The sequence below is a fragment of the Oncorhynchus mykiss genome, chromosome 30 (assembly GCF_013265735.2).
Source record: "Oncorhynchus mykiss isolate Arlee chromosome 30, USDA_OmykA_1.1, whole genome shotgun sequence".
NCBI classification, from domain to species: Eukaryota; Metazoa; Chordata; class Actinopteri; order Salmoniformes; family Salmonidae; genus Oncorhynchus; species Oncorhynchus mykiss.
The window spans coordinates 13,374,678-13,399,899 of NC_050570.1; the positions used below are offsets into that span (position 1 = coordinate 13,374,678).

A 25,222-nucleotide genomic window follows, 5' to 3' on the forward strand; every position below is an offset into this window, starting at 1 on the left:
GACGGTATACGTTGTCTGTCTTTTCCCAGTCCAAGCTTGGCGGCTGGAGTAAATCAGTGTTCAAAGTTCATACCCCGTTGTCATGCTTATATGCTCATACTATATTCTGGATTCAACGTGTCGATCGTCCTCTTCACGTGGGAATTCAATGCTAATTTCGTTAGGTAGCTGAGATTGGCTTTGCTCTGTAGGTGTCACCTGCCCTTCTAACGTCAAGGCCGTCGCCTTAATGCCCCCGGAAAAGGAAGTTATATTGTCGTCAAGGCATTACATAGGAAGGGAGAGGAGGGCGTGTTTCATAGTTTATAACCAATGTCTCTTCACGTGGGCGGGCCACTGAGTCGGGCCAAATTCACTCATGAAAACCCAATTCTCACATTTTAGAAGCTAAAATCACATTTCATCCCTCACAAATAATTTCATATTCAAACATTTAAATGTGTAGACTTTCCACTGTACAGTTTATGTCATCCTATCATTGATGAGAATGTCTCAGATGACAACCGAACTGACATCATATTCATTAAGTACCAACACATATGTTCAACTGGTTGGATTATCAAAATATGGTTAATTTCCCCCCACCTTCTGATGTTCCCAGAATCTCTATGTTAACCAAGTGATTTTCAATAGTCACATCAGTAGGGTAGAGAGAGGAAAAAAGGGGGGCAAGGTATTTATGACTGTCATAAACCTACCCCCAGGCCAGCGTCATGGCAGTACGCAAGTATAAACACCGTGGGACCGGGCAGCCGTCATGCCGCTCAGGAAGGAGACACGTTCTGTCTCCTAGAGATGAACATACTTTGGTGTGAAAAGCGCAAATCAATCCCAGAACAACAGCAAAGGACCTTGTGAAAATGCTGGAGGAAACAGTTAGATACGTATCTATATCCACAGTAAAACGAGTCCTAACCTGAAAGGCCGCTCGGCAAGGAAGAAGACACTTCTCCAAAACCAACATAAAAAAGCCAGACTACTGTTCACAACTACACATGGGGACAAAGATTGTACTTTTTGGAGAAATGTCCTCTGGTCTGATGAAACAAAAATATAACTTTTTGGCCATAATGACCATCGTTATGTTTGGGGGAAAAAGGGGGATGCTTGCAAGCTGAAGAACACCATCCCAACCGTGAAGCACAGGTGTGGCAGCATCATATTGTGGGGGTGTTTTGCTGCAGGAGGGACTGGTGCACTTCACAAAATAGATGGCATCATGAGGTAGGACAATTATGTGGATATACTGAAGCAACATCTCTTCCAAATGGACAATGACCCCCAAGCATACTTTCAAAGTTGTGGCAAAATGGCTCAAAGACAACAAAATCAAAGTATTGGAGTGGCCATCACAAAGCCCTTACCTCAATCCTACAGAAAATTTGTGGGCAGAACTGAAAAAGCATGTGCGAGCAAGAAGGCCTACAAACTTGACTCAGTTACACCAGCTCTGTCAGGAGGAATGGGACAAATTTCACCCAACTTATTGTGGGAAGCTTGTGGAAGGCTACCTGAAACATTTGACCCAAGTTAAACAATTTCAAGGCAATGCTACCAAATACTAATTGAGTGTATCTAAACTTTTGACCTACTGGCAATGTGATGAAAGAAATTAAAGCTGAAAGAAATAATTATCTCTACTATTATCCTGACATTTCACATTCTTAAAATCAAGTGGTGATCTTCACTGACCTAAAACAGGGATATTTTACTAGGATTAAAGGTCAGGAATTGTGAAAAACTGAGTTTAAATGTATTTGGCTAAGGTGTATGTAAACTTCCGAATTCAACTGTGTATATATATGTACATGTACCTGCTGGATAGCGTGCTACTGGTGGGTGCTGCTATGGTGACCAGTGAGCTGGTGACCAGTGACCTAGCAAAGGCTTGATATCCCAGTTTAGGTCACCTAACAGTACGAACTCTGAAGATAGATGGGGGTAAATCAATTCACGTATGGTATCGAGGGCACGGCTGGGGGCAGAGGGAGGTCTGTAGCAAGCGGCAACAGTGAGCAAGCAACAACTTGTTTCTGGAAAGGTGAATTTTTAGAAGTAGAAGCTCTAATTGTTTGGGTACAGACTTTGATAGTAATACAGAACTCTGCAGGCTATCTCTGCAGTAGATTGCATCTCCGCCCCCTTTGGCAGTTCTATCTTGGTGGAAAGTGTTATAGTTAGGAATGGAAATTTCAGGATTTTTGGTGGCCTTCCTAAGCAATGATTCAGACATGGCTAGGACATCAGGCTTGGCAGAGTGTGCTAAAGCAGTGAATAAAAAAAACGTAGGGAAGAGGCTTCTAATGTTAACATGCATGAAACCAAGGCTTTTACGGTTACAGAAGTAAAAAAAGGGCCTGGGTTAACCTCTACATCACCAGAGGAAAAGAGGAGGAGTAGGATAAGGGTACGGCTAAAGGCTATAAGAACAGGTTGTCTAGTGTATTTCAGAACAGAGTGTAAAAGGTGCAGATTTCTGGGCGTGGAAGAATAGATTCAAGGCATAATGTACAGACAAGGGTATGGTAGGATGTGAGTACAGTGAAGGTAAACCTAGGCATTGAGTGATGATGAGAGAGGTTTTGTCTCTAGAGGCAGACCAGTAGTGATGGATCGGCGGGGCTCCGTGTCGGCAGTAAAGGGTCCAGGCCAATTGGCAAAAGAGGTATTGTAGCCCAAAAATTGTGGACAGTATATGGATGTAATATGTAGTATATCTGAAGAATACATTGGAAAGAATAGTACAGTATATATACGGCAATAGTTTAAGGATCTTCCCTTGTTTTCCAATTTTCGCCTAAAATGACATACCCAAATCTAACTGCCTGTAGCTCAAGCCCTGAAGCAAGGATATGCATATTCTTGGTACCATTTGAAAGGAAACACTTTGACGTTTGGAAATGTGACAGGAATGTAGGAGAATATAACATAATAGATCTGGTAAAAGATAATACAAAGAAAAAAACAACCGTTCTTTTGTATTTTTTTGTACCATCATTTTTTAAATGCAAGAGAAAGGCCATAATGTATTATTCCAGCCCAGGTGCAATTTAGATTTTGGCCACTAGATGGCAGCAATGTATGTGCAAAGTTTTAGACTGGTCCAACTGTATTTCTGGACAAAATTGTGCACTCTCCTCAAACAATAGCATGGTATTATTTCACTGTAATAGCTACTGTAAATTGGACAATGCAGTTATATTAACAAGAATTTAAGCTTTCTGCCTATATCAGATATGTCTATGTCCTGGGAAATGTTATTGTTACTTACAACCTAATGCTAATTGCATTAGCCTATGTTAGCTCAATCGTCCTGTGGAAGGGACACTGATCCCGAAGAGCCTTGACTAGAATACAGTATATGCATCTGAAATGGGTAGAACAGTATGTAAACATTATTAAAGTGACCAGTGTTACATTATTTAAGTGATCAGTGTTCCATGTCTAACGGTTGGTAGCCGGCTAGTGACAGTGACTAAAGTTCAGGGCAGGGTACTGGGCGGAGGTCAGCTAGTGGTGACTTTTTAACAGTCTGATGGCCTTGAGATAGAAGCTGTTTTTCAGTCTCTCGGTCCCAGCTTTGATGCATCTGTACTGACCTCACCTTCTGGATGGTATCGGGGTGAACAGGCAGTGGCTCGGACGGTTGAGGTCCTTAATTATCTTTTTTTTTGGCCTTCCTGTAACACCGGGTTCTGTAGATGTCCTGGACGGCAGGCAGTTTGCCCCCGGTGATGCGTTGATGCGAGCACTCTCTGGAGAGCTCTGTGGTTGCAAATGGTGCTGTTGCCATACCAGGTTGTGATACAGCCTGACAGGATGCTCTCAATGGTACATCTGTAAAAATGTATGAGGGTCTTTCATGTGAAATATACTGTCATGACTTCTGGCGAAGTCGATTCCTCTCCTTGTTCGGGTGGTGTTCGGCGGTCGACGTCACCGGTCTTCTAGCCATCGCCAATCCATTTTTCATGTTCCATTTGTTTTGTCTGATTGTCACCTGGTTTCAATTCCCTAATTACATGTTGTATATGTTCCCTCTGTTTCCCCCATGTCCTTGTCGGGAATTGTTCATTGTAAGTACGTGTGCCTTTTGTGACTGGTGCGAGACAGGTTTTGTGCCCGTATGTTTTTTTGTTATTTTTTGTAAGCCGTGTGGTTTTTTGTTATTTTTTGTAAGCCATATGTTTTTTTGTTATTTTTGGTAAGCCATATGTTTTTTTGTTATTTTTTGTAAGCCATATGTTTTTTTGTTATTTTTTGTAAGCCATATGTTTTTTTGTTCTTTTTTGTAAGCCACGTGTTTCTTTTGTTATTTTTTTGTAAGCCATGTGTTTTTTTGTTATTTTTTTGTAAGCCACGTGTTTCTTTTGTTATTTTTTGTAAGCCACGTGTTTTTTTTGTTTTTTTTTGTAAGCTGTGAGTTATGTGCATTAAAATGCAAGTTCTGCTCTACTGCGTTTGACTTCCATGCCACCAGTTACGCACCCCTTGACATATACTGTGTGGGTAGCACTTTGTTTTAAGCATCAATTGATCAAACCAGTTCTATGTTTTCTTATTTAAACTGTGAGCAATACTGTCAAACTCTGTAATGTCAGGGAAAACACAGGGATGTCAATACGCACAGGATTAGTATTATAAAAGGACAAAAACAGTAGGTTATTCTGGCTGCAATTGTTACTCTCCTGCCATGTGAAAATGACTGCCATGGCAGATTCGCACACCCCGGTAAATCCCGTCCGGATAGGCCTTAGTGAACTTTAACATCCATTTCATGCATTATTCTGAAAGTGAACTTTAAGCATGGTAGCTGCATCCTAACTGCTTTATTCCTGTATAATAACATGATTCATGAAAGCAGCATGTTTATTTATTTCCATTGACAGAGCAACATCAGGAAGCCCTTCAAAATTTCAAACAAGAACAGTAATCCCTCTTAGAAAGTCTGCAAAGTGCAGAACAGCTCAATAAAGAATGTGAGGTTAGTATGTTGTTTTGTACTCCAATATGCTGATGAAGAGAATATTCAAAACACAGGTAATGCAATTCATCATACATATGCCAAGGGGGGCATACGTTGGTCATTTTACATTCGATATTGTTATTTAGCTTTATGTGGAGGTAGACAGTACTGATAAACTCAGCAAAAAAATGAACGTCCCTTTTTCAGGACCCTGTCTTTCAAAGATAATTCATCAAAATCAAATTAACTTCACAGATCTTCATTGTAAAGGGTTTAAACACTGTTTCCCATGCTTGTTCAATGAACCATAAACAAATAATGAACATGCACCTGTGGAATGGTCGTTAAGACACTAACAGTTTACAGACGGTAGGCAATAAGGTCACAGTTATGAGCAGGACACTAAAGAGGCCTTTCTACTGACTCTGAAAAACACCAAAAGAAAGATGCCCAGGGTCCCTGCTCATCTGCGTGAACGTGCCTTAGGCATGCTGCAAGGAGGCATGAGGACTGCAGATGTGGCCAGGGCAATAAATTGCAATGTCTGTACTGTTAGACGCCTAAGACAGTGCTACAGAGAGACATGATGGGCAGCTGATCGTCCTCGCAGTGGCACAACACGTGTAACAACACCTGCACAGGATCAAAACATCCGAACATCACACCTGCAGGACAGGTACAGGATGACAACACCAACTGCCCGAGTTACACCAGGAACGCACAATCCCTCCATCAGTGCTCAGACTGTCCGCAATAGGCCGAGAGAGGATGGACTGAGGGCTTGTAGGCCTGTTGTAAGGCCGGTCCTCACCAGACATCACAGGCAACAACGTTGCCTATGGGCACAAACCCACCGTCGCTGGACCAGACAGGACTGGCAAAAAGTGCTTTTCACTGACGAGTCGCGGTTTTGTCTCACCAGGGGTGATGGTCGGATTTGCGTTTATCATCAAAGGAATGAGCGTTACACCGAGGCCTGTACTCTGGAGCGGGATCGATTTGGAGGTGGAGGTTCCGTCATGGTCTGGGGCGGTGTGTCACAGCATCACCGGACTGAGCTTGTTGTCATTGCAGGCAATCTCAACACTGTGCGTTACAGGGAAGACATCCTGCTCCCTCATCCCTTCCTGCAGGCTCATCCTGACATGATTCTCCAGCATGACAATGCCACCAGCCATACTGGTCGTTCTGTGCGTGATTTCCTGCAAGACAGGAATATCAGTGGCCATGGCCAGCCAAGAGCCCGCATCTCAATCCCATTGAGCACATCTGGGACCTGTTGGATCGGAGGGTGAGTGCTAGGGCCATTCCCCCCAGAAATGTCAGGGAACTTGCATGAATACATCCTGGAGTCGTATGTTATCTTGTTTTGGTGTTACTGTTTAGCCACTTTATTCACATTTTTCAAGGCAAAATATGTCAAATGCTTGTTGTTTTGACCAAACTTGCCTCCTTTGAGTCCATTCAACATGAATACATTCCTTACTGCATGAAATGTAATTTAATTGTTCGTAAAATAGTTTTTGCTAATGCTGTTTTTATCTTCCTATATATTACATTTGTCAACATTGTATGATGTTCTGTTATTTGTTATTATTTATATTAGTACCAAATAAAATAAAAATACAATCAGCAAAATCTGTCAAATGTGTAAAGAAATGTACTGTATACAACAATGCAATTGATGAACTGATTGATTTTACTTCATTTTCAAGTAATACATTTTTTTATTCCACACATAACCACCGTGAGATTGCACTGATGTACTTGATGAGACTAAAGACTTTGTCAATGCAGAAATGGTTGTTTGGTCCTGTGAACATTTATGAGCATTATTGGTGTCGTCATGGTACGCTGATCCATGAGGGAACAGACAATCTTTAGTCATAATATTCACATGCTCAATGGACTTGGAGGGAGGCCCTTTGACTGACGTCGGCAAATAAGCACAAAAATACACTTTCAATCACGTGTTTCATACGTGGAGGATGACCATGATGTGAAAGGCTTCATTAACACTAATACTTTCTTACACCTAATTGCGGGCAGTGGGTGAACACCAGACACCAACCAGTGATGGTAGAATTCACTCACCAGCTACACCTCATCCCCCACTGAGATACATGACTGGGGTTTAACCCTTATGAATGGAAGTTGCATTAAACCCGTCAGATGGGAGGTTTTACCTGCCAGGACAGCACTCTACCGTGTCACGTAGTAATCTCCACTGTGTGAGGTCTGGGCTGCCCGCATGGCTGCTGTGATAAAGCGAATACATCTCTACAGGCAAACAAGCACTTCATTCACAAGCTTATTAGATAAGTGCATCTGCGGTTTGAACAGATCTGGGCTTCATTCCATTCTTTCCGTTAATATACAGTTTCCTCAAAGAAAGATATATTTTTGTATTATTCTCGAAACATGTCACATGGATATTTGCATCCAAATCTACACTGTGTCCAAATGTAAGATGGATGTGTGCAGATTTTAATGGAAAGAAACTCAAAGGCTTATGGCATTTCCCCATTTCTATGAAAAGTATTCCTCACTTAGTTTTGTGAGTGTCTGGGGAGAATCCAGGTCTCTGCAGAAGGGTTGTTACCAAGGGCTGTGTGTGTGTGTGTGTGTGTGTGTGTGTGTGTGTGTGTGTGTGTGTGTGTGTGTGTGTGTGTGTGTGTGTGTGTGTGTGTGTGTGTGTGTGTGTGTGTGTGTGTGTGTGTGTGTGTGTGTGTGTGTGTTTGTGTGTGTGTGTGTGTGTGTGTGTGCGTGCGTGTGCGTGTGCGTGTGTGTAGGCCTTATCCCGTCACACACACAGGGTTATACTTTTCTTCCATGGATCTTTCACTACAGAAAAATATTTAATGATTGATATAGAAAAGTTAAACTCCTTCATGACATGTGCACAGCCTTAGTTTCTATTAGGTCCTTGGAATCCAGCATCCTTGGGACTGACTCTGACGTAACCCCATTGAAGTTGATATTTGAAAGGGTTATGGTAAGGGCTCTTTGCGAGGCATTGGAAAACCTCCCTGGTCTTTGTGGTTGAATCTGTGTTTGAAATTCCCTGCTCGACTCGGGGACCTTGCAGATAATTGTATGTGTGGGGTAGAGAGATTAGGTAGTCATTCAAAAATCATTTTAAACGCCATTATTGCACACAGAGTGAGTTCAGGCAACTTATTATTTTACTTTAATTTTTGCTTCTGAATTTATGTAGGCTTGCCATAAAAAAGGGGTTGAATACTTATTGACTCAAGACATTTCAGCTTTTCCTTTGAATTAAATTGTAAAAATGTCTAAAAACAATATTCCACGTTGACATTATGGGGTACTGTGTGTGGGTCAGTGACAATTAAAAAAATAATTATCCATTTGAAATTCAGGCTGCAACACAACAAAATATGGAAAAAGTTCATGGCTGTAACTATTTTCTGAAGGCACTGTTTTCAGTATGACAGACCTGTGATAAATTACGGTCTGAGCCCTACCAGAGTAGAGAGAGTGATTTAGACCGGGCTTCAATCTGATCCTGGGTTGATGACAATGTGGCTTTTAAAGGGATTTTAAAGAGATTGCATTCAAGGTAAACAGCTGCAGATGTCGGTTCAATAGGAAATTACCTTTAAATGTTGCATTGTAGACAGGCGAGGTCGGCATAATATTAAATCCCGGCATAAATGCCCCCGTTACCTAGGATACATGTATCTTTGTGTGAATACATTTGCTGTGATAGTTAAGTTTGTCACATATTTGATCCTAGCTGCCATGGCAGTGTGTCATTGTTCACCAGAACAATTGAGGCAGGTATCACACATAATTGCCCCCAGGGATGGAATCAAGAATACAGGAAAATCCATTGTAACCAAATCTATGCAGTCCAGTAACTTCACACGGGGTGTTTAGAATATACACAGAGGTGCTCCGAGCCAAACCAACAAGCACATGTTCATTCTTTTTGTAATCTTCAAGTTTCATCTTACCTCTTTTTTAACCTCATCTGACCGTATTCATCTTCTTTTGATTATTTGAACAAGAAATGACAAACCATGCATTTATCTCTCTAAACCTGTCCTGAAGTGTTCACCATCTACCTCAGGTAAAAAGTCTGCAACTTCAAGCGAGGAAACACATCTGAATCTGGAATACTATAACTTTTATAGTTTTGTATCAAAACTGCATCAAAACAGCTCATAGCTGGAGGGAGGAGAGCCTGGGTATCAGAAGGAGGAGAGGACACACATTCCAGGTCACAGGTCAGCACTCAGCTCCTGGAGATGAGAGGATTTAGTTCTCCTGGTCACTTATCAGCACAACCACTCCTTGGTATTACAAGGGGAGAGGGTTGAATCATAAGCTTTACCCCAGTTTAAACACTCCTCAACATACAGATGTGCTATCATAATTTGTCCAGTTTCTCACAGCAGGAAAATAATCCTGCAGCAACAGGAAATGTGAAATATTATGTGGATTATAATTAATGGACATTTTTGTAGAGGTTGATACATTTTTCGTTCGGATAAATCCAGTTTGACATTTCAAAGTGGAAATTAGATACTTGATAAGCCTTTTTAAATCTAGAATATACTACAATTTGCATTTCCTGATGTGCAGGAAAAGGATCTGCAACATCAGAGTGATCAAATTAAGACAGCACACCTGTACAGTATATACAGTACTGTACTGTACCTGTAATACATTGCTATTGTGACAATGATATGTAGACAGATATTCGTCCCTAGCTCTAACTTCACATCCCACCCCGGCTCAAAGCTAGCCCTAACACCAACTCTAGCTTCATGTCCACACCCCGGCTCAACGCTAATCCTAGCCATAATCCTAACCCTAACACCAACCCTAGCTTCCACACCCCTCAGAGTAATTACCCAGTTATAACAATACTGTAATGTAAAGTCTGATAAATTCCTCTGTATACCTTCAGCCCCAGTTACAGCACAGTTTATGCCACAGCATAATTACAGACCTCTTCTAGTGTGTCTGAGGCTGCTGGCAGGCAGTGGTGGAAAAAGTTCCCAATTGTCATACTTGATTAAAAGTATACATACCTTAATAGAAAGTTACTCAAGTAAAATTGGAAGTCAGCCAGTAAAATACTACTTGAGTAAAAGTATAACAGTATTTGGTTTGAAATATAATTATTTATCAAAAGTAAATGTAATTGCTAAAATATATTTAAGTGTCAAAAGTATAAATAATTAAAAATTCCTCATATTAAGCAAAGCAGATGGTACCATTTTCTTGGTTTTAAGATGTATGGATAGACAGGGGCACATTTCAACACTAAATAAAGACATTATATACAATATATGTGTTTGTGTTTAGTGAGTCCACCAGGCCAGAGGCAGTAGGGATGACCACATGTTCTCTTGATAAGTTTGTGAATTTGACCATTTTTCTGTCCTGTTAAGCATTCAAAATGTAATGAGTACTTTTGGTTGTCAGGGAAAATGTATGGAGTAAAAAGTATAATATTTTCTTTAGGAATGTAATAAAGTAAAAGTAGTCAGAAATATAATAGTAAAGTACAGATACCAATAAAAACAACTTAAGTAGTACTTTAAAGTATTTTTACTAAAGTACTTTACACCACTGCTGGCAGGTCACTGTGGCACACAGCAGCTGCAGACAACCTCAGACTGCAGTAAGACATGGATCATTGTCCATTGATGTGTTTTGGCTCTGGCCACCTATTTTGTCTCCCCCCTCCTATTGCACAGTAAATAGAGATTTCAGCTAAGTTTGTACTGTATATCTCAGGATTGAATAGAAGTTATCGTAAATGTCCTGTTTAGTGTATGCAGGTGAGCAACATATCATGCTGTCCAGGAATTATATTTGTTATCTGTCATTAGCAATAAAATGTTCTCCATATTATAGATCTGTTTGTTTCCCTCTGCACAGTATGGTCAATCAGTTCATACACTGATTGACCATACACACGTAGACACGTAGACACAAAGACACGTAGGCACAAAGACACGTAGACACAAAGACACGTAGACACGTAGACACAAAGACACGTAGACACGTAGACACAAAGACAAGTAGACACAAAGACAGGTAGACACAAAGACACGTAGACACGTAGACACGTGGACAAAAAGACACAAAGACACGTAGACACAAAGACACGTAGACACAAAGACACATAAACACGTAGACACAAAGACACGTCGACACAAAGACACGTAGACACAAAGACACATAGACACAAAGACACGTAAACACGTAGACACAAAGACACGTAGACACGTAGACACAAATACACATAGACACAATGACAGGTAGACACAAAGACACGTAGACACAAAGACACGTAGACACGTAGACACAAAGACACGTAAACACTTAGACACAAAGACACGTAGACACAAAGACACAAAGACACGTAGACACAAAGACACGTAAACACGTAGACACGTAGACACAAAGACACGTAGACACAAAGACACGTAGACACAAAGACACGGAGACACGTAGACACAAAGACACGTAGACACAAAGACACGTAGACACAAAGACACGTAGACACAAAGACACGTAAACACGTAGACACGTAGACACAAAGACACGTAGACACAAAGACACAAGGACACGTAAACACGTAGACACAAAGACACAAAGACACGTAGACACAAAGACACGTAAACACGTAGACACAAAGACAAGTAGACACAAAGACACAAAGACACGTAGACACAAAGACACAAAGACACGTAGACACGTAGACACAAAGACACGTAGACACAAAGACACGTAGACACAAAGACACAAAGACACGTAGACACAAAGACACGTAGACACAAAGACACGTAGACACAAAGACACAAAGACACGTAGACACAAAGACACGTAGACACAAAGACACAAAGACACGTAGACACAAAGACACGTAGACACGTAGACACAATGACACGTAGACACGTAGACACAATGACACGTAGACACAAAGACACGTAGACACGTAGACACAAAGACACGTAAACACGTAGACACAAAGACACGTAGACACGTAGACACAAATACACATAGACACAATGACAGGTAGACACAAAGACACGTAGACACAAAGACACGTAGACACGTAGACACAAAGACATGTAAACACTTAGACACAAAGACACGTAGACACAAAGACACAAAGACACGTAGACACAAAGACACGTAAACACGTAGACACGTAGACACAAAGACACGTAGACACAAAGACACGTAGACACAAAGACACGTAGACACGTAGACACAAAGACACGTAGACACAAAGACACAAGGACAAGTAAACACGTAGACACAAAGACACAAAGACACGTAGACACAAAGACACGTAAACACGTAGACACAAAGACAAGTAGACACAAAGACACAAAGACACGTAGACACAAAGACACAAAGACACGTAGACACGTAGACACAAAGACACGTAGACACAAAGACACGTAGACACAAAGACACGTAGACACAAAGACACAAAGACACGTAGACACAAAGACACGTAGACACAAAGACACGTAGACACAAAGACACAAAGACACGTAGACACAAAGACACGTAGACACAAAGACACAAAGACACGTAGACACAAATACACGTAGACACGTAGACACAATGACACGTAGACACAAAGACACGTAGACACAAAGACACGTAGACACAAAGACACGTAGACACAAAGACACGTCGACACGTAGACACAAAGACACGTAGACACAAAGACACGTAAACACAAAGACACGTAGACACAAAGACACGTAGACACAAAGACACGTAGACACAAAGACACGTAGACACAAAGACACGTAGACACAAAGACACGTAGACACAAAGACACGTAGACACAAAGACACGTAGACACAAAGACACGTAGACACAAAGACACGTAGACACAAAGACACGTAGACACAAAGACACGTAGACACAAAGACACGTAGACACGTAGACACAAAGACACGTAGACACGTAGACACAAAGACACGTAGACACAAAGACACGTAGACACAAAGACACGTAGACACGTAGACACGTAAACACAAAGACACGTAGACACGTAGACACAAAGACACGTAGACACGTAGACACAAAGACACGTAGACACGTAGACACAAAGACACGTAGACACGTAGACACAAAGACACGTAGACACAAAGACACGTAGACACAAAGACACGTCGACACGTAGACACAAAGACACGTAGACACAAAGACACGTAAACACAAAGACACGTAGACACAAAGACACGTAAACACGTAGACACGTAGACACAAAGACACGTAGACACAAAGACACGTAGACACAAAGACACGTAGACACAAAGACACGTAGACACAAAGACACAAAGACACGTAGACACAAAGACACGTAGACACGTAGACACAAAGACACGTAGACACAAAGACACGTAGACACAAAGACACGTAGACACGTAGACACGTAAACACAAAGACACGTAGACACGTAGACACAAAGACACGTAGACACGTAGACACAAAGACACGTAGACACGTAGACACAAAGACACGTAGACACGTAGACACAAATACACATAGACACAATGACAGGTAGACACAAAGACACGTAGACACAAAGACACGTAGACACAAAGACACGTAGACACAAAGACACGTAGATACAAAGACACAAAGACACGTAGACACAAAGACACGTAGACACGTAGACACGAAGACACGTAGACACAAAGACACGTAGACACGTAGACACGTAGACACAAAGACACGTAGACACAAAGACACAAAGACACGTAAACACGTAGACATGCAGACACAGACACACAGTCACAAAGCAGTGTCTGATGATGATCCACCTCCTCCTTCGTGTCTTCGTAATGGCCTCAGATGGGATGGCTGCCATGGCCTGGATTAAATGTCAAGGGAGGAATGCACAATGACAGGGTTCTGTTCTGTGTGTGGATCAGATCCTGCGTGTGTGTGTGTGTGTGTATGTGTGTGTGTGTCTGTGTCAATCCCTGGCCCTGCAGCTGTAGATCAACCACACCGGTGGTATCATACTGTGGAGTTGGCTGGCATTTGGCCTTCTCTCTGATAAGTGATCCACTGTACGGTGGGTCAAATACGGTACACAACTTGCTGAGACTTGAGAATGTGTTAAATATAACCTTTTGAAAAGAACAATGGATAATATTATTCCATTATAAAGGAACACTACAGTAGAATGTAATGTCATCTTTTCTCAGTCATTACTCACTTCGGGCGCCAGTACTTGACCGTGTAGAAAGTTAACAGTAGAGACGGAGTAGTGACTTAGTTACACTACTGTATAGTTATTAATCAATTATGGTGTTGTAACGGAAACTAATAACACAAAAGCCTTTTTAAAAATGAGGGGGGAAAGCTGGTCAGACTAGCAGATCTAGATTTCCCAGTGTCATGGCCAGGTAGTGTCTTACACTTATGGGACTGTTTATTCTGTGTGTCTGGGATATGACCAGCGGGATACGACCAGTGGGATACGACCAGTGGGATACGACCAGTGGGATACGACCAGTGGGATAAGACCAGTGGGATACGACCAGTGGGATACGACCAGTGGGATACGACCAGTGGGATAAGACCAGTGGGATAAGACCAGTGGGATACGACCAGTTGGATAAGACCAGTGAGATAAGACCAGTGGGATACGACCAGTGGGATACGACCAGTGGGATACGACCAGTGGGATAAGACCAGTGGGATACGACCAGTGGGATAAGACCAGTGGGATATGACCAGTGGGATACGACCAGTGGGATACGACCAGTGGGATAAGACCAGTGGGATGCAGCCAGTGGAAAAAGACCAGTGGGATAAGACCAGTGAGATCCGACCAGTGGGATACGACCAGCGGGATAAGACCAGTGGGATACGACCAGCGGAATGCGACCAGCGGGATACGACCAGTGGGATAAGACCAGTGAGATACGACCAATGGGATAAGACCAGTGGGATACGACCAGTGGGATACGGCCAGTGGGATAAGACCAGTGGGATGCAGCCAGTGGAAAAAGACCAGTGGGATTAAGACCAGTGGGATAAGACCAGTGGGATCCGACCAGTGGGATACTACCAGCGGGATAAAACCAGTGGGATACGACCAGCGGAATGTGACCAGCGGGATACGACCAGTGGGATAAGACCAGCGGGATGCGACCAGCGGAATGCGACCAGCGGGATACGACCAGCGGGATAAGACCAGTGGGATACGCCCAGAGTTGTGTTCAAACATTATCAGAAATCTTTCAAATAGTTTGAACATTTGCTATAGCGTGCCCACAATGCCAGATGGGCTGTGTTTCACATTTTGGGACTATTTTTTTGGTTGATTAAGTCAGGGAAACTTAATCAAGCAGAGATAAAGTACTTACAATTATTATTATTTCAAATAGTATTTAAACCCAGGTTTAGATACAACCAGTGTTCAGGTCAGTGAGGGTGCCATAAAGTATTTTATTTGGTTTGGGTTGTTCTACATGTCCACCGCTGTTCCCCTGTTGCTGTGAGCAGCTTCTCCTGATGAGGGGGGTGGGACGGTGGGAGGGCCAATCTACGTCGGGCTCTGACAGGCTGAGTACTCCCTTTGTCCGACGTGTCACAGAAAGAGTCTCAGCAGCACAGGAGGCGTGAGTGGTGGGCAGCTTCGCCATGGTAACGGCAGTGACTATGCCGTCGCCCTGGTGACAGTGTACTTTGGCGGGGGGGGGGGGGGGGGGGGGGGTACATGAGAGGCTGAACAGAAAAGGAAAGTGTGTTTGTCTGTGTGTGTTGAGTGGGTTGTGATTGTTCTTCCGTTGGGGCCTGAAAAAAGTGCACGTTCTCATAAAACGGAAAGTCCATATAGGAACTATAAATCATGTTATAAAGTTTGAATAGTGTAAGAGTGACGCTATGCTACCACTTGTCTGCTGACGCTATGCTACCACTTGTCTGCTGACGCTATGCTTGTCATTTGTCACACACACTGAATACACAGGAGACTCCCCAATGACCTGTTGTTGCATGTTCAGAATATTCCCTGATAGTTTTCCAAGAAAACTGAACTTTGTCATGTATCTTCTACCTGGCCTTACTGACACCAAGTCCCACTGAGAGTGTCAGTTTCCAGACAGCCTGGAAAGGAACATAAACAGTAGGACCACCAAAGTGACACACAGCACTTCTCCAAATGCCACATGCCTCTAAATAAATCATATTTGATAAACGAAATGTGTTCATTCAAAATGTTTTTACTACTTTATGATTGGTAAATAAAACTGAACCTACTCAATATTTTTTTTTACTGATTATTAGTAATTTGAGGTAGTGTGAACAGGACAAGCATTCATATGTGTAGGACCATTAAGTGTTGTTTGTTCCCAAACACAAATATCTCAATTGTTTTCATCATCTTTTCCAATCTGAGTGAAGATTGAGATGTAGGGAGTGGATGGGCCCGGGGGACAGACAGAGGGACAGGGGGGTATTAGGGGTCTGGATTGGAGGACGTTGGGTGGGGGTATCATCTTACATCTCCCCCAGGGAAAGCCACATGACCCTGCAGAACGGGTAAGGGAGGAAAAAAGATATTGGGCTACGGTCTCAGCACTCAATAAGAACCACATGTTGCAGAGAGGAAGAGGAGGAGGAGAGAGGGAGAGAGGAGGAGGGTGAAGGGGGCAGTAACTAAAGTCTGTCTCTGTGAGAGGAAAGAGAGTGCTGCTCTGAGCTTTCCTCACATTTTCAACAGGCTACGTGGGGGCCAGCATCTAAGAGAAGAGGGAGCCCTGGGGGTGTGTGTCTGTGTGGCTAGGTCAGAAAGTGTATGTGCCTTCTCGTCTGAGGGACAAAAGAGGAGTACAGAGATCTGTCCTATAGAAACCTCATCACTGGCCGTTGGGCTCAGGACTGGAAAAGACAGAGAGGTTCTGTCATTCTGTCGGAGGAAGAGGAGCTACACTTGTGATATTTTGATTCCGAATAAGAGGGTCAGAAGAGGAGAAAGGAGACATGTCACATGCTATCCTGAGAAGAAACTCCAGCAAGCAAGGTTTGCAGAACCTCTTGAAGTGAGTAAAAACATGAAACCCGTTTTTGGAGTAGAGATAGTTTGAATAGAGAAAGATAGTTAAGTATGCTGTTTTTCAGGTATGCTCGAGAAAAAAGGTGCTCAACTCTAGTAAATTGAGTCACAGCACTATGTTTGTAGCCTGCTAGAGTCCATTGCGTACCATAGCACGGCATATCGTACACTATACCGTGGTATGACGCAACTTTTAATTGAGGAACCACTGTATTTTTTTTTTTTTTTTTTTTTTTTTTTTTTTTTTTTACCTTTATTTAACTAGGCAAGTCAGTTAAGAACAAATTCTTATTTTCAATGACGGCCTAGGAACAGTGGGTTAACTGCCTGTTCAGGGGCAGAACGACAGGTTTGTACCTTGTCAGCTCGGGGGTTTGAACTTGCAACCTTCCGGTTACTAGTCCAACGCTCTAACCACTAGGCTACCCTGCCGCCCCGGGTAAACCATGCTAAACCATGTAGCCATATATCCCCAGTTCTGGCTAGCCAGCCTCATTTTAGTGAACATGTTTGTCAGATCGAGCACCAGAGAGATGGATCAGTGTACTGTAGATGTTGGTCAGAGGTAGATCCCACAGCAGCTTCCACAAATGTTCTCGGAGTAGGAGTGCTGATCTAGGATCAGCACACTTTTGCCTTCTATATCATAATGACTAAGAGGGGGGACCTGATCCTAAATCTGCACTCCTACTCTGAGTCGCTTCATGTATACAGACCCTGGGCTTTCTCCTGTTGCTATGATTACAGTAGGGGTAATTCAATGTCCACTGCCCTGGGTCTTATCACTGTTGACAACACAACCTGGACAGGGACTGAAGTTAATCAAATACCACTACTGACTGTTTCCTTGTTGAGATTCAATGGCCACATGGGCAGTCTGTGGTTGTATTTGATTAACGTTTATAGAAAAAATATGGATTTCAGCAAACAAAGAAAGGCAAGCAACTTCAGAGGACAAACATAGGTACAAGGTGGGCTTTTCCTAATGAAAACATTTGTGAAGTATTGACCTTGGGCGAATCGATGTAGTCAGAGCTAGATTTCACAAAAACGAGTCTCGTCTCCAGTGAAGTTGGTGAAGTTCATCAGAAACTTCCTTCACCACGGAGTGGAGTTTTGTCTGCTAGGACTGAAGCAGTGCCTCTGACACCACAAACAGACCTTTACATCAGATCTCCTTGGTTGTTTGTTTTTCCTCTCGAAGACTCTGGGGGACATGGAGAGAGAAAGAGAGAGAGAGAGAGAGGGACAGAGATAGGGAATAAGAAAGAGAGAGAGAGAGAGAGAGAGGGGGGGGGGCAGAGATAGGGAATAAGAGAGAGAGAGAGAAAGAGAGAAAGGACGAAAGAAAGAAAGAGAGATTATGAGATTGGTGCCCCAGGCTTTCGCTTCTGACTGAAACTGAGGCAAATTGGGGCTGTGAACTGTGTCAAAGGTGACAGGGGTGACATGGGCCACTCCCTTGTGAAAAGGGGCCGCTTATGGGTGGCGGCATGTTAGGTATTTCTCTTTATTTTACATTTCCTTTCCCCCAGTGTTACTCTGAGGGAGAGAGCCAGTAGTGAAAGTAAAGTGTAGGTGGTCTGTAAACCGATAGCCTCCATTTAGTGCAAGTCCAGAAATCACTCAACATTCAGATTCAGAGTGTTTAATAGTCTCATGGTCAGGGTTGGAGGTGTGATTGCAAGGCACAGTGAAAATCTTATGCTTCCAGCTTCAACTCGCAGGACTAGTGAAATAAAATAATGAAAACGGTAATAAACAATAGAAATAGAAATATCACTATAACATGAAGGGGGGGCAATTACACAATTAAAATACGAGAGACATGAAATAACATAGATTCCATCTATCGAGACCCATTTCAGTCTAATTTCCAAACAGCGGATCAGTCGATCCAGAGCCTTCCCTGATTGATCAAACACAGAACACTGTTTGGGAAAAGGAAGACACTTCAACTGTCATGATTAACAAAAGAATAAGTGAAAGAGAGTAAATGAATGCAGCATTCAGTCTTCACTGAGAATTCAAACTTTTGTTTTGATTGTCTATTCAGAGTGTTCCAGTTTTGTCAATGGGAGAAGAAAGACATGCTTGAGGATTTCCGGTGGAGCAGAGCAGGTGTGGTTTATGAAACAGCTGAGAGTTGAGGCTTAGGCACTTAGGCTGCTCAGAGGGTGTGGAAAGTTAGGAGGTGGGTAGAAGGCACTTTATCCAATGTCTTTAGGGAACATAAATTCTATACAGCCAGGCCTGGGGGGGTGCATCAACACTGTGTTCCCACGAGACACTTGGGCTAATCCTCAGTGCAGATGTTCCCACTGGGAAAGTGGAGAGAGATGGATGACATCAGCTTCAGACAGACACTTCTCCATCCCAACCTTAGTGTCAGATAATGCCAAACCTCTCACACGCTTGTCTACATGTTCTGTTGCCCAATATTTTTTTATCAAGTGAGTCCCATCCCATCATTAGAAAGTATATGACAATGCCAAACCCTTGGAAGTGTTTATTATTTGTTTACTGAAACAAAAATATGGTTTACAGTTTGTTCATGATCCTTCATCCTCTTGATTAAATGTTATGTTGCCTCAGATTTACTATTAAGTGAGTCAGAAATACTGATGTTAGAAGCCAAACAGACTCAAATTTGAGTCTTATTGTTGGTGAAAAGCACCCTTACACTAAGCAGTGAAACTGTCCCAAAGAGGAGGTATTCACAGTAAAACCACATTAAAACCTCCAAGAGCGCTGTGTCGATACCAATAAAAGCAAACAGAACACAAATGGAAACAATCAGAAAAAGCAGTGGCCACTAAACACATTTTATCTGATGTTGTGCCATTCATCAGAATGGGTCAAGGAAAGAATGTGAGGTGGATCTGTTTTGAATGAAGTCAGAGAGAGACATACATAGAGACAGAGAGAGACAGAGAGAAACATGGAGAGAGAAAGAGAGTAAGAGAAAGAGAGGGTGAGAGAGTGAGAGCGAGAAAGAGAGAGAGAAAGAGACAGAGCTTTTCTCTTTTCCGTCTTCCTCGTCTCTGATCCTCCATCACTCAGAGGTTTGTGATGAGATCATTCACAAGGCATCCAGGGAAGCGTCAAGCAGAGCAAGCCTGTCTGTTTTGTGCACCCTTCTGCTAGCCTGCATTAATGCACACACACTCATACTACAGACCCACCCCACCTTGGCCTGTTCACCCCTATGCTAGCCTGCGTCTATATTGTCTATATGTAGACTATGTGTAAATGTATATTTTGTCTATTGCAGGCAGCACCATTTCGCAAAGATAAATTCTGGGTATATTAAAATGTCCTTGACGAATAAAGGCAATTCTGATTCTGATCAATACAGGCACATTAATACTACAGATCCACCCACCTCAGCCTGTGACCTCGGTGGACTAGGTGTTCTCTCTGTTTTACGATAGGGGGGAGAGATAAGAGACAGAGGAATGTGGTGGGCTTTGCCAGTTGAGTGAAAAGGCAATGAACTCTGACTATGTCCCAAATGGCACCCTGTTCCCTATATAGTAAACTATGTTTGACCAAGGTTCTCCGTTGCCCTTGCCATGGTGTGCCTTACCAAAGGTTGTCGGGTTTTGGAGGGCAACAGGAGAAAGCAAACACCCAGGTGTTTCCCTCTCCAGAGATCACTCTCTTTAGAGCAGGAAGGGAAAGAGGTGATAGACAGACTGGCTTTCTGACGGTTATCTCTCCTGCCTTGGTCAGTTAAGATCCTATAGGATAAGATAGACTCAATGGTGGATGGATTTTATCTCTATTGGTCTCACCATGGACTTAAAACCATCAAATCCCACACAGTGAGATAAGATGAAGTGCAAATGTATTCACCAGACCTGCTCATTGAACAGCTGTATCAGGGTATTCCATGCAGTTGAGACCAACGCATTAAGACGCTTTATGTTGGTGTTTTGCTTTATTTTGTCAGTTACCTGTGTGTAATGAGCTTTGACTAAAGTCCGCAGGTAAACAAACCAAAAGGACCCTGGTGTTCCCAGACTGTAGTAAATGAGCTGTGCTCCATTTGGGCTCTGCACGGGGGACCAGTCGAGAGCCATAACATGGCGATTAGTGATTACTGTCTCCTCTACTGGCTTACAGGGGGAGCCCAGGCAGGCCTGGGTCCATGGCAGCCAGAGGAGGCTAGTGGGATGAGCTATAGGAGGACAGGCTCATTGTAATGGCTGGAATGGAATAAATGGAACAGTCAAACTTGGTTTCCCTGTTTTATGTGTTTGATACCGTTCCATTTATTCAATTCCAGCCAATACAATGAGCCCGTCCTCCTATATCTCCTCTCACCAGCCCCCTCTGATGGCAATGCAGTCAGATTGCCTGGCAGTCACCTCCATGGTCATAGTTCATCCTCCCCAGGTGACCGTGTGTAAACGTCTGCCATAAACATGTTGCATTTCACTGAAAATGACCAGCCATTTTGGAATGACTGGAAAGTGTCATGATGATGTGGCATTCATAGTAGACTTTCATTCGTTTGAGTAGAGACACATAAGGCTACAGCTGACTTGGTTTTAATCTGTAGTTCAAGTTAGGTCATGGCAGTGTGAATTGGCAAAAGCTCCTCTCAGTTAGTGACTTGTTCACCCGATTCTTGGAAAAGTAATCTCCTCAGTATCGTCAACAACATAGTATTGTGGCTGGCTGATGTAATGGCGTCCACATAGCAACTGTTCTAACTTGTTTCATGACAACCATGACATCATCCTGGACATTTTTCACAGCACCCTCTCTTCAGTGTCTGTCTGTTTGGCTTTTAATAGAGGAAGGAAACCATGTTATTATATAATCGTTCAGCGAGTAGCGAAGAGCTAAACAAGTGTTCTGAACCTTTCTAACTTTAAGATAATAATGACTGTGGTTTCCTGTGAAATACTTACTTTCTTAACTAATGCATCTCTAGTCAAGTATTACGTACAACGGTCAAGCAAAGGGTGTGTGTGTGTGTGTGTGTGTGTGTGTGTGTGTGTGTGTGTGTGTGTGTGTGTGTGTGTACATGTAAATGCTACACAACAGAAGGAATATATGGCTCGGTCATAATTTTGGCTCAAATTTTCACAGTGTGGCAGGAAACCCGGTGTGTCACAGTGAGATGTTAGGGGTCACCTCTCTTCCTGTACTCCATTGATCTTTGTGATCTCCGGGTGGCCAGTCAATCATCTTTAACAGCCAGGTGTCAAACCTAACAAGGGAGTCAGAGATGGGAATGAACTACCAGAGGGGTTCACATTTTGTTCCATAATCATTCCAACCCTCAGTGCATTTGATATTGCTGGGGTAGATCATGTCATTAATTTCCAGAGCAAAATTCACTCAGGCTGCCTGCAACCCGCACTTTGCTAACCAAATACAGTACATTATCATGAAACATCATGAAACATGGTCAACATGGACCGTCAAACTTCTCCCAATATCTGAACCTCCAGTCTGAAACCCAGGAGTGGCCTTTTTCTGTTAAGTTTGTTGGTGGCCTATGCTCTAGGAGGAATAAAATCCCTCAGTAAGTAAGATTTGGTATGGTCCCTCAGATCCTCAAGAAGTTCTACAGCTGCACCATAGAGAGCATCTTGACTGGCTGCATCACCGCCTGGTATGGCAACTGCACCGCCCTTGACTACAGAGGGTGGTGGGGATGGCCCAGTACAGAGCCTTCAGAAAGTATTCACACCCTTTGACTTTGTCCACATTTTGTTGTGTTACAGCCTGAATTTCAAATGGATTCAAATTGGCCTACACACAATACCTCCGTAATGTCAAAGTGGAATTATGTTTTTAGAAATATTTACAAATGAATTAAAAATGAAAGCTGAAATGTCTTGAGTCAATAAGTATACAACCCTTTTGTAATGGCAAGCCTAAATAAATGAATACAATTATCTGTAAGGTCCCTCAGTCGAGCAGTGCATTTCAAACTCAGATTCAATCACAAAGACCAGGGAGGTTTTCCAATGCTTCGCAAAGAAGGGCACCTATTGGAAGATGGGTAAAAAAAATTTAAAAAAAGATATTGAATATCCCTTTGAGCATGGCAAAGTGATTAATTACACTTTGGATGGTGTATCAATACACCAAGTAACTACAAAGATACAGGCGCCCTTCCTAACTCAGTTGCCGGAGACGAAGGTACTCAGGGATTTCATCATGGGGACTTTAAAACAGTTGCAGAGTTTAATGGCTATGATAGGAGAAAACTGAGGATGGATCAACAATATTGTAGTTACTCCACAATACTAACCTAATTGAAAAGAAGGAAGCTTGTACAGGATATATATTCCAAAACTGTAAAGCCCTAAAGTAAACCTGAAAAAAATGTGGCAAAGAAATTAACTTTATGTCCTGATACAAAGCATTGTTTGTGGCAAATCCAAAACAACACACAACTTAGTACCCCTCTTCATATTTTCAAACATGGGGGTGGCTGCATCATGCTATGGTTATGCTTGTCATAAGTTTATTTGGGCGGATAAAAATAAAGCACAGGTAAAATCCTAGAGGAAAACCTGGTTCAGTCTGCTTTCCACCAGACACCGGGAGACAAATTAATCTTTCAGCAGGACAATAACCTAAAACACAAGGCCAAATATACACTGGAGTGGAGTTGCTTACCAAGGTGACATTGAATGTTCCTGGCTGACCTAGTTACAGTTTTGACTTAAATCAGCTTGAAAATATATGGCAAGACTTGAAAATGGCTGTCTAGCAATGATCAACAACCAATTTGACAGAGCTTGAAGAATTTTTGCAAATATTGTACAATTCAGGTGTGCAAAGCTCTCAGAAACTTTCCCAGAAAAACTCACAGCAAGTAATCACTGCCAAATGTGACTGTAATCTATTGCTTACTTATCTAATGAATATCTATGAATGTTTATTTTCCATGAATTTTATACAAATGTTAGATTTTTTCTTCCACTTTGACATTACATAGTATTTTGTGTAGATCGTTGGGGGGGGGGTATGAATACTTCTTGAAGGCACTGTACATATCTACCTCAAATACCTCGTACCCCTGAACATTGATAGGGTATTGGTACTCCTTGTATATAGCTTCATTCTTGTGTGGTATATTTCCTCATGTGTTTTTCACTTTCTTATTTAACTCTGCATTGTTGGGAAAGAGCTTGTAAGTAAGCATTTCACAGTATTCGGTGCATGTGACAAATAAAATGTGATTTGATAAGTAAATAAGTATTTCAGAAAGGTGAAGCATCTGGCAGTTCCCACTCCAAGAACTCTGCTAATCACACTCCCCTGTGACACACAACACCGACCCATCTGGTCTGGAGAGGCAGTTGTCTGTTTGTTTTCAGTTTTGTGTGGAGACAACAGTGGCATGCTCAGGCTTGCTCTAGTGTGAATTTACAAAGGGGAAAAACAGCCCCAAATAAATCCACTTAACAGTCTAACTGTCGGGATCTGTCTCTTTGGCCCTGTGGCTTTTGAACATTATTTAGAGGAAGTCGAGATTAGATGTCGTTACAATTGTCAGGAAAGGCAACATAAGCCCCAATGTAAACCAGATTCTTTGGCGTGTCTTTCCTCACTGCTATTCCCCCCCACCTCCCACGGTTGCAGATCCAGAAGACAAACGGGGTGAGAAAATGGGTCTCTTAGATTAGGTTTAAACAAGAACAGATTTAGACAGTGAGTGAAAGAGGATGACAAAGAAAGAAAGGCCATCGATCCAGTCACCAACAGATTAATGACATCATCATCTGAGTCAGACGTTTGACTGGTGCCAAGAATGAGATAATCCCATAATGCAAATGAAAGGAAAAAGAATGATAGGGTAAGAAGTTAAGTCTGACTGCCACATCCTCTAATACCATACCAAATGGGATGGTGTGCCTGCGTTCTTGTCTCCACAATGGTTGTGTTGTGTCAACATTTTTGAGGAGACAAAGTCAAAAATGATCCTTTGTGTCTCAATCGACATATCAAATGAGTTATACATTAGTTTTTCAACCCGTCCGTGAAGTCGCCTTTGTGAAACCATGACAATACTTCCTGGTTCATCCATCACTCAGTGGCGTTGGGCACTTGGTTATCAGCTCATTTTCCCCTGGCCACCAGTTCTGATTGTGAAGGAAACCAACATTGAAAATAGTGGAACGTATCTGGGTAACCTA

General features: G+C 42.5%; 1 protein-coding gene across 1 annotated transcript in view; it reads left to right on the plus strand.

The window, feature by feature from the left end:
• The first annotated feature begins 16,629 nt into the window (after positions 1-16,629).
• Positions 16,630-25,222, plus strand: part of LOC110521363 (non-muscle caldesmon) — a 41,722-nt gene continuing 33,129 nt past the window's right edge. The window contains exon 1 of the mRNA XM_021598869.2: positions 16,630-17,037. Within this exon, the coding sequence (XP_021454544.1) occupies positions 16,979-17,037 (59 nt within the window). The 5' untranslated portion in view covers positions 16,630-16,978. The remainder of the gene's footprint in view (positions 17,038-25,222) is intronic.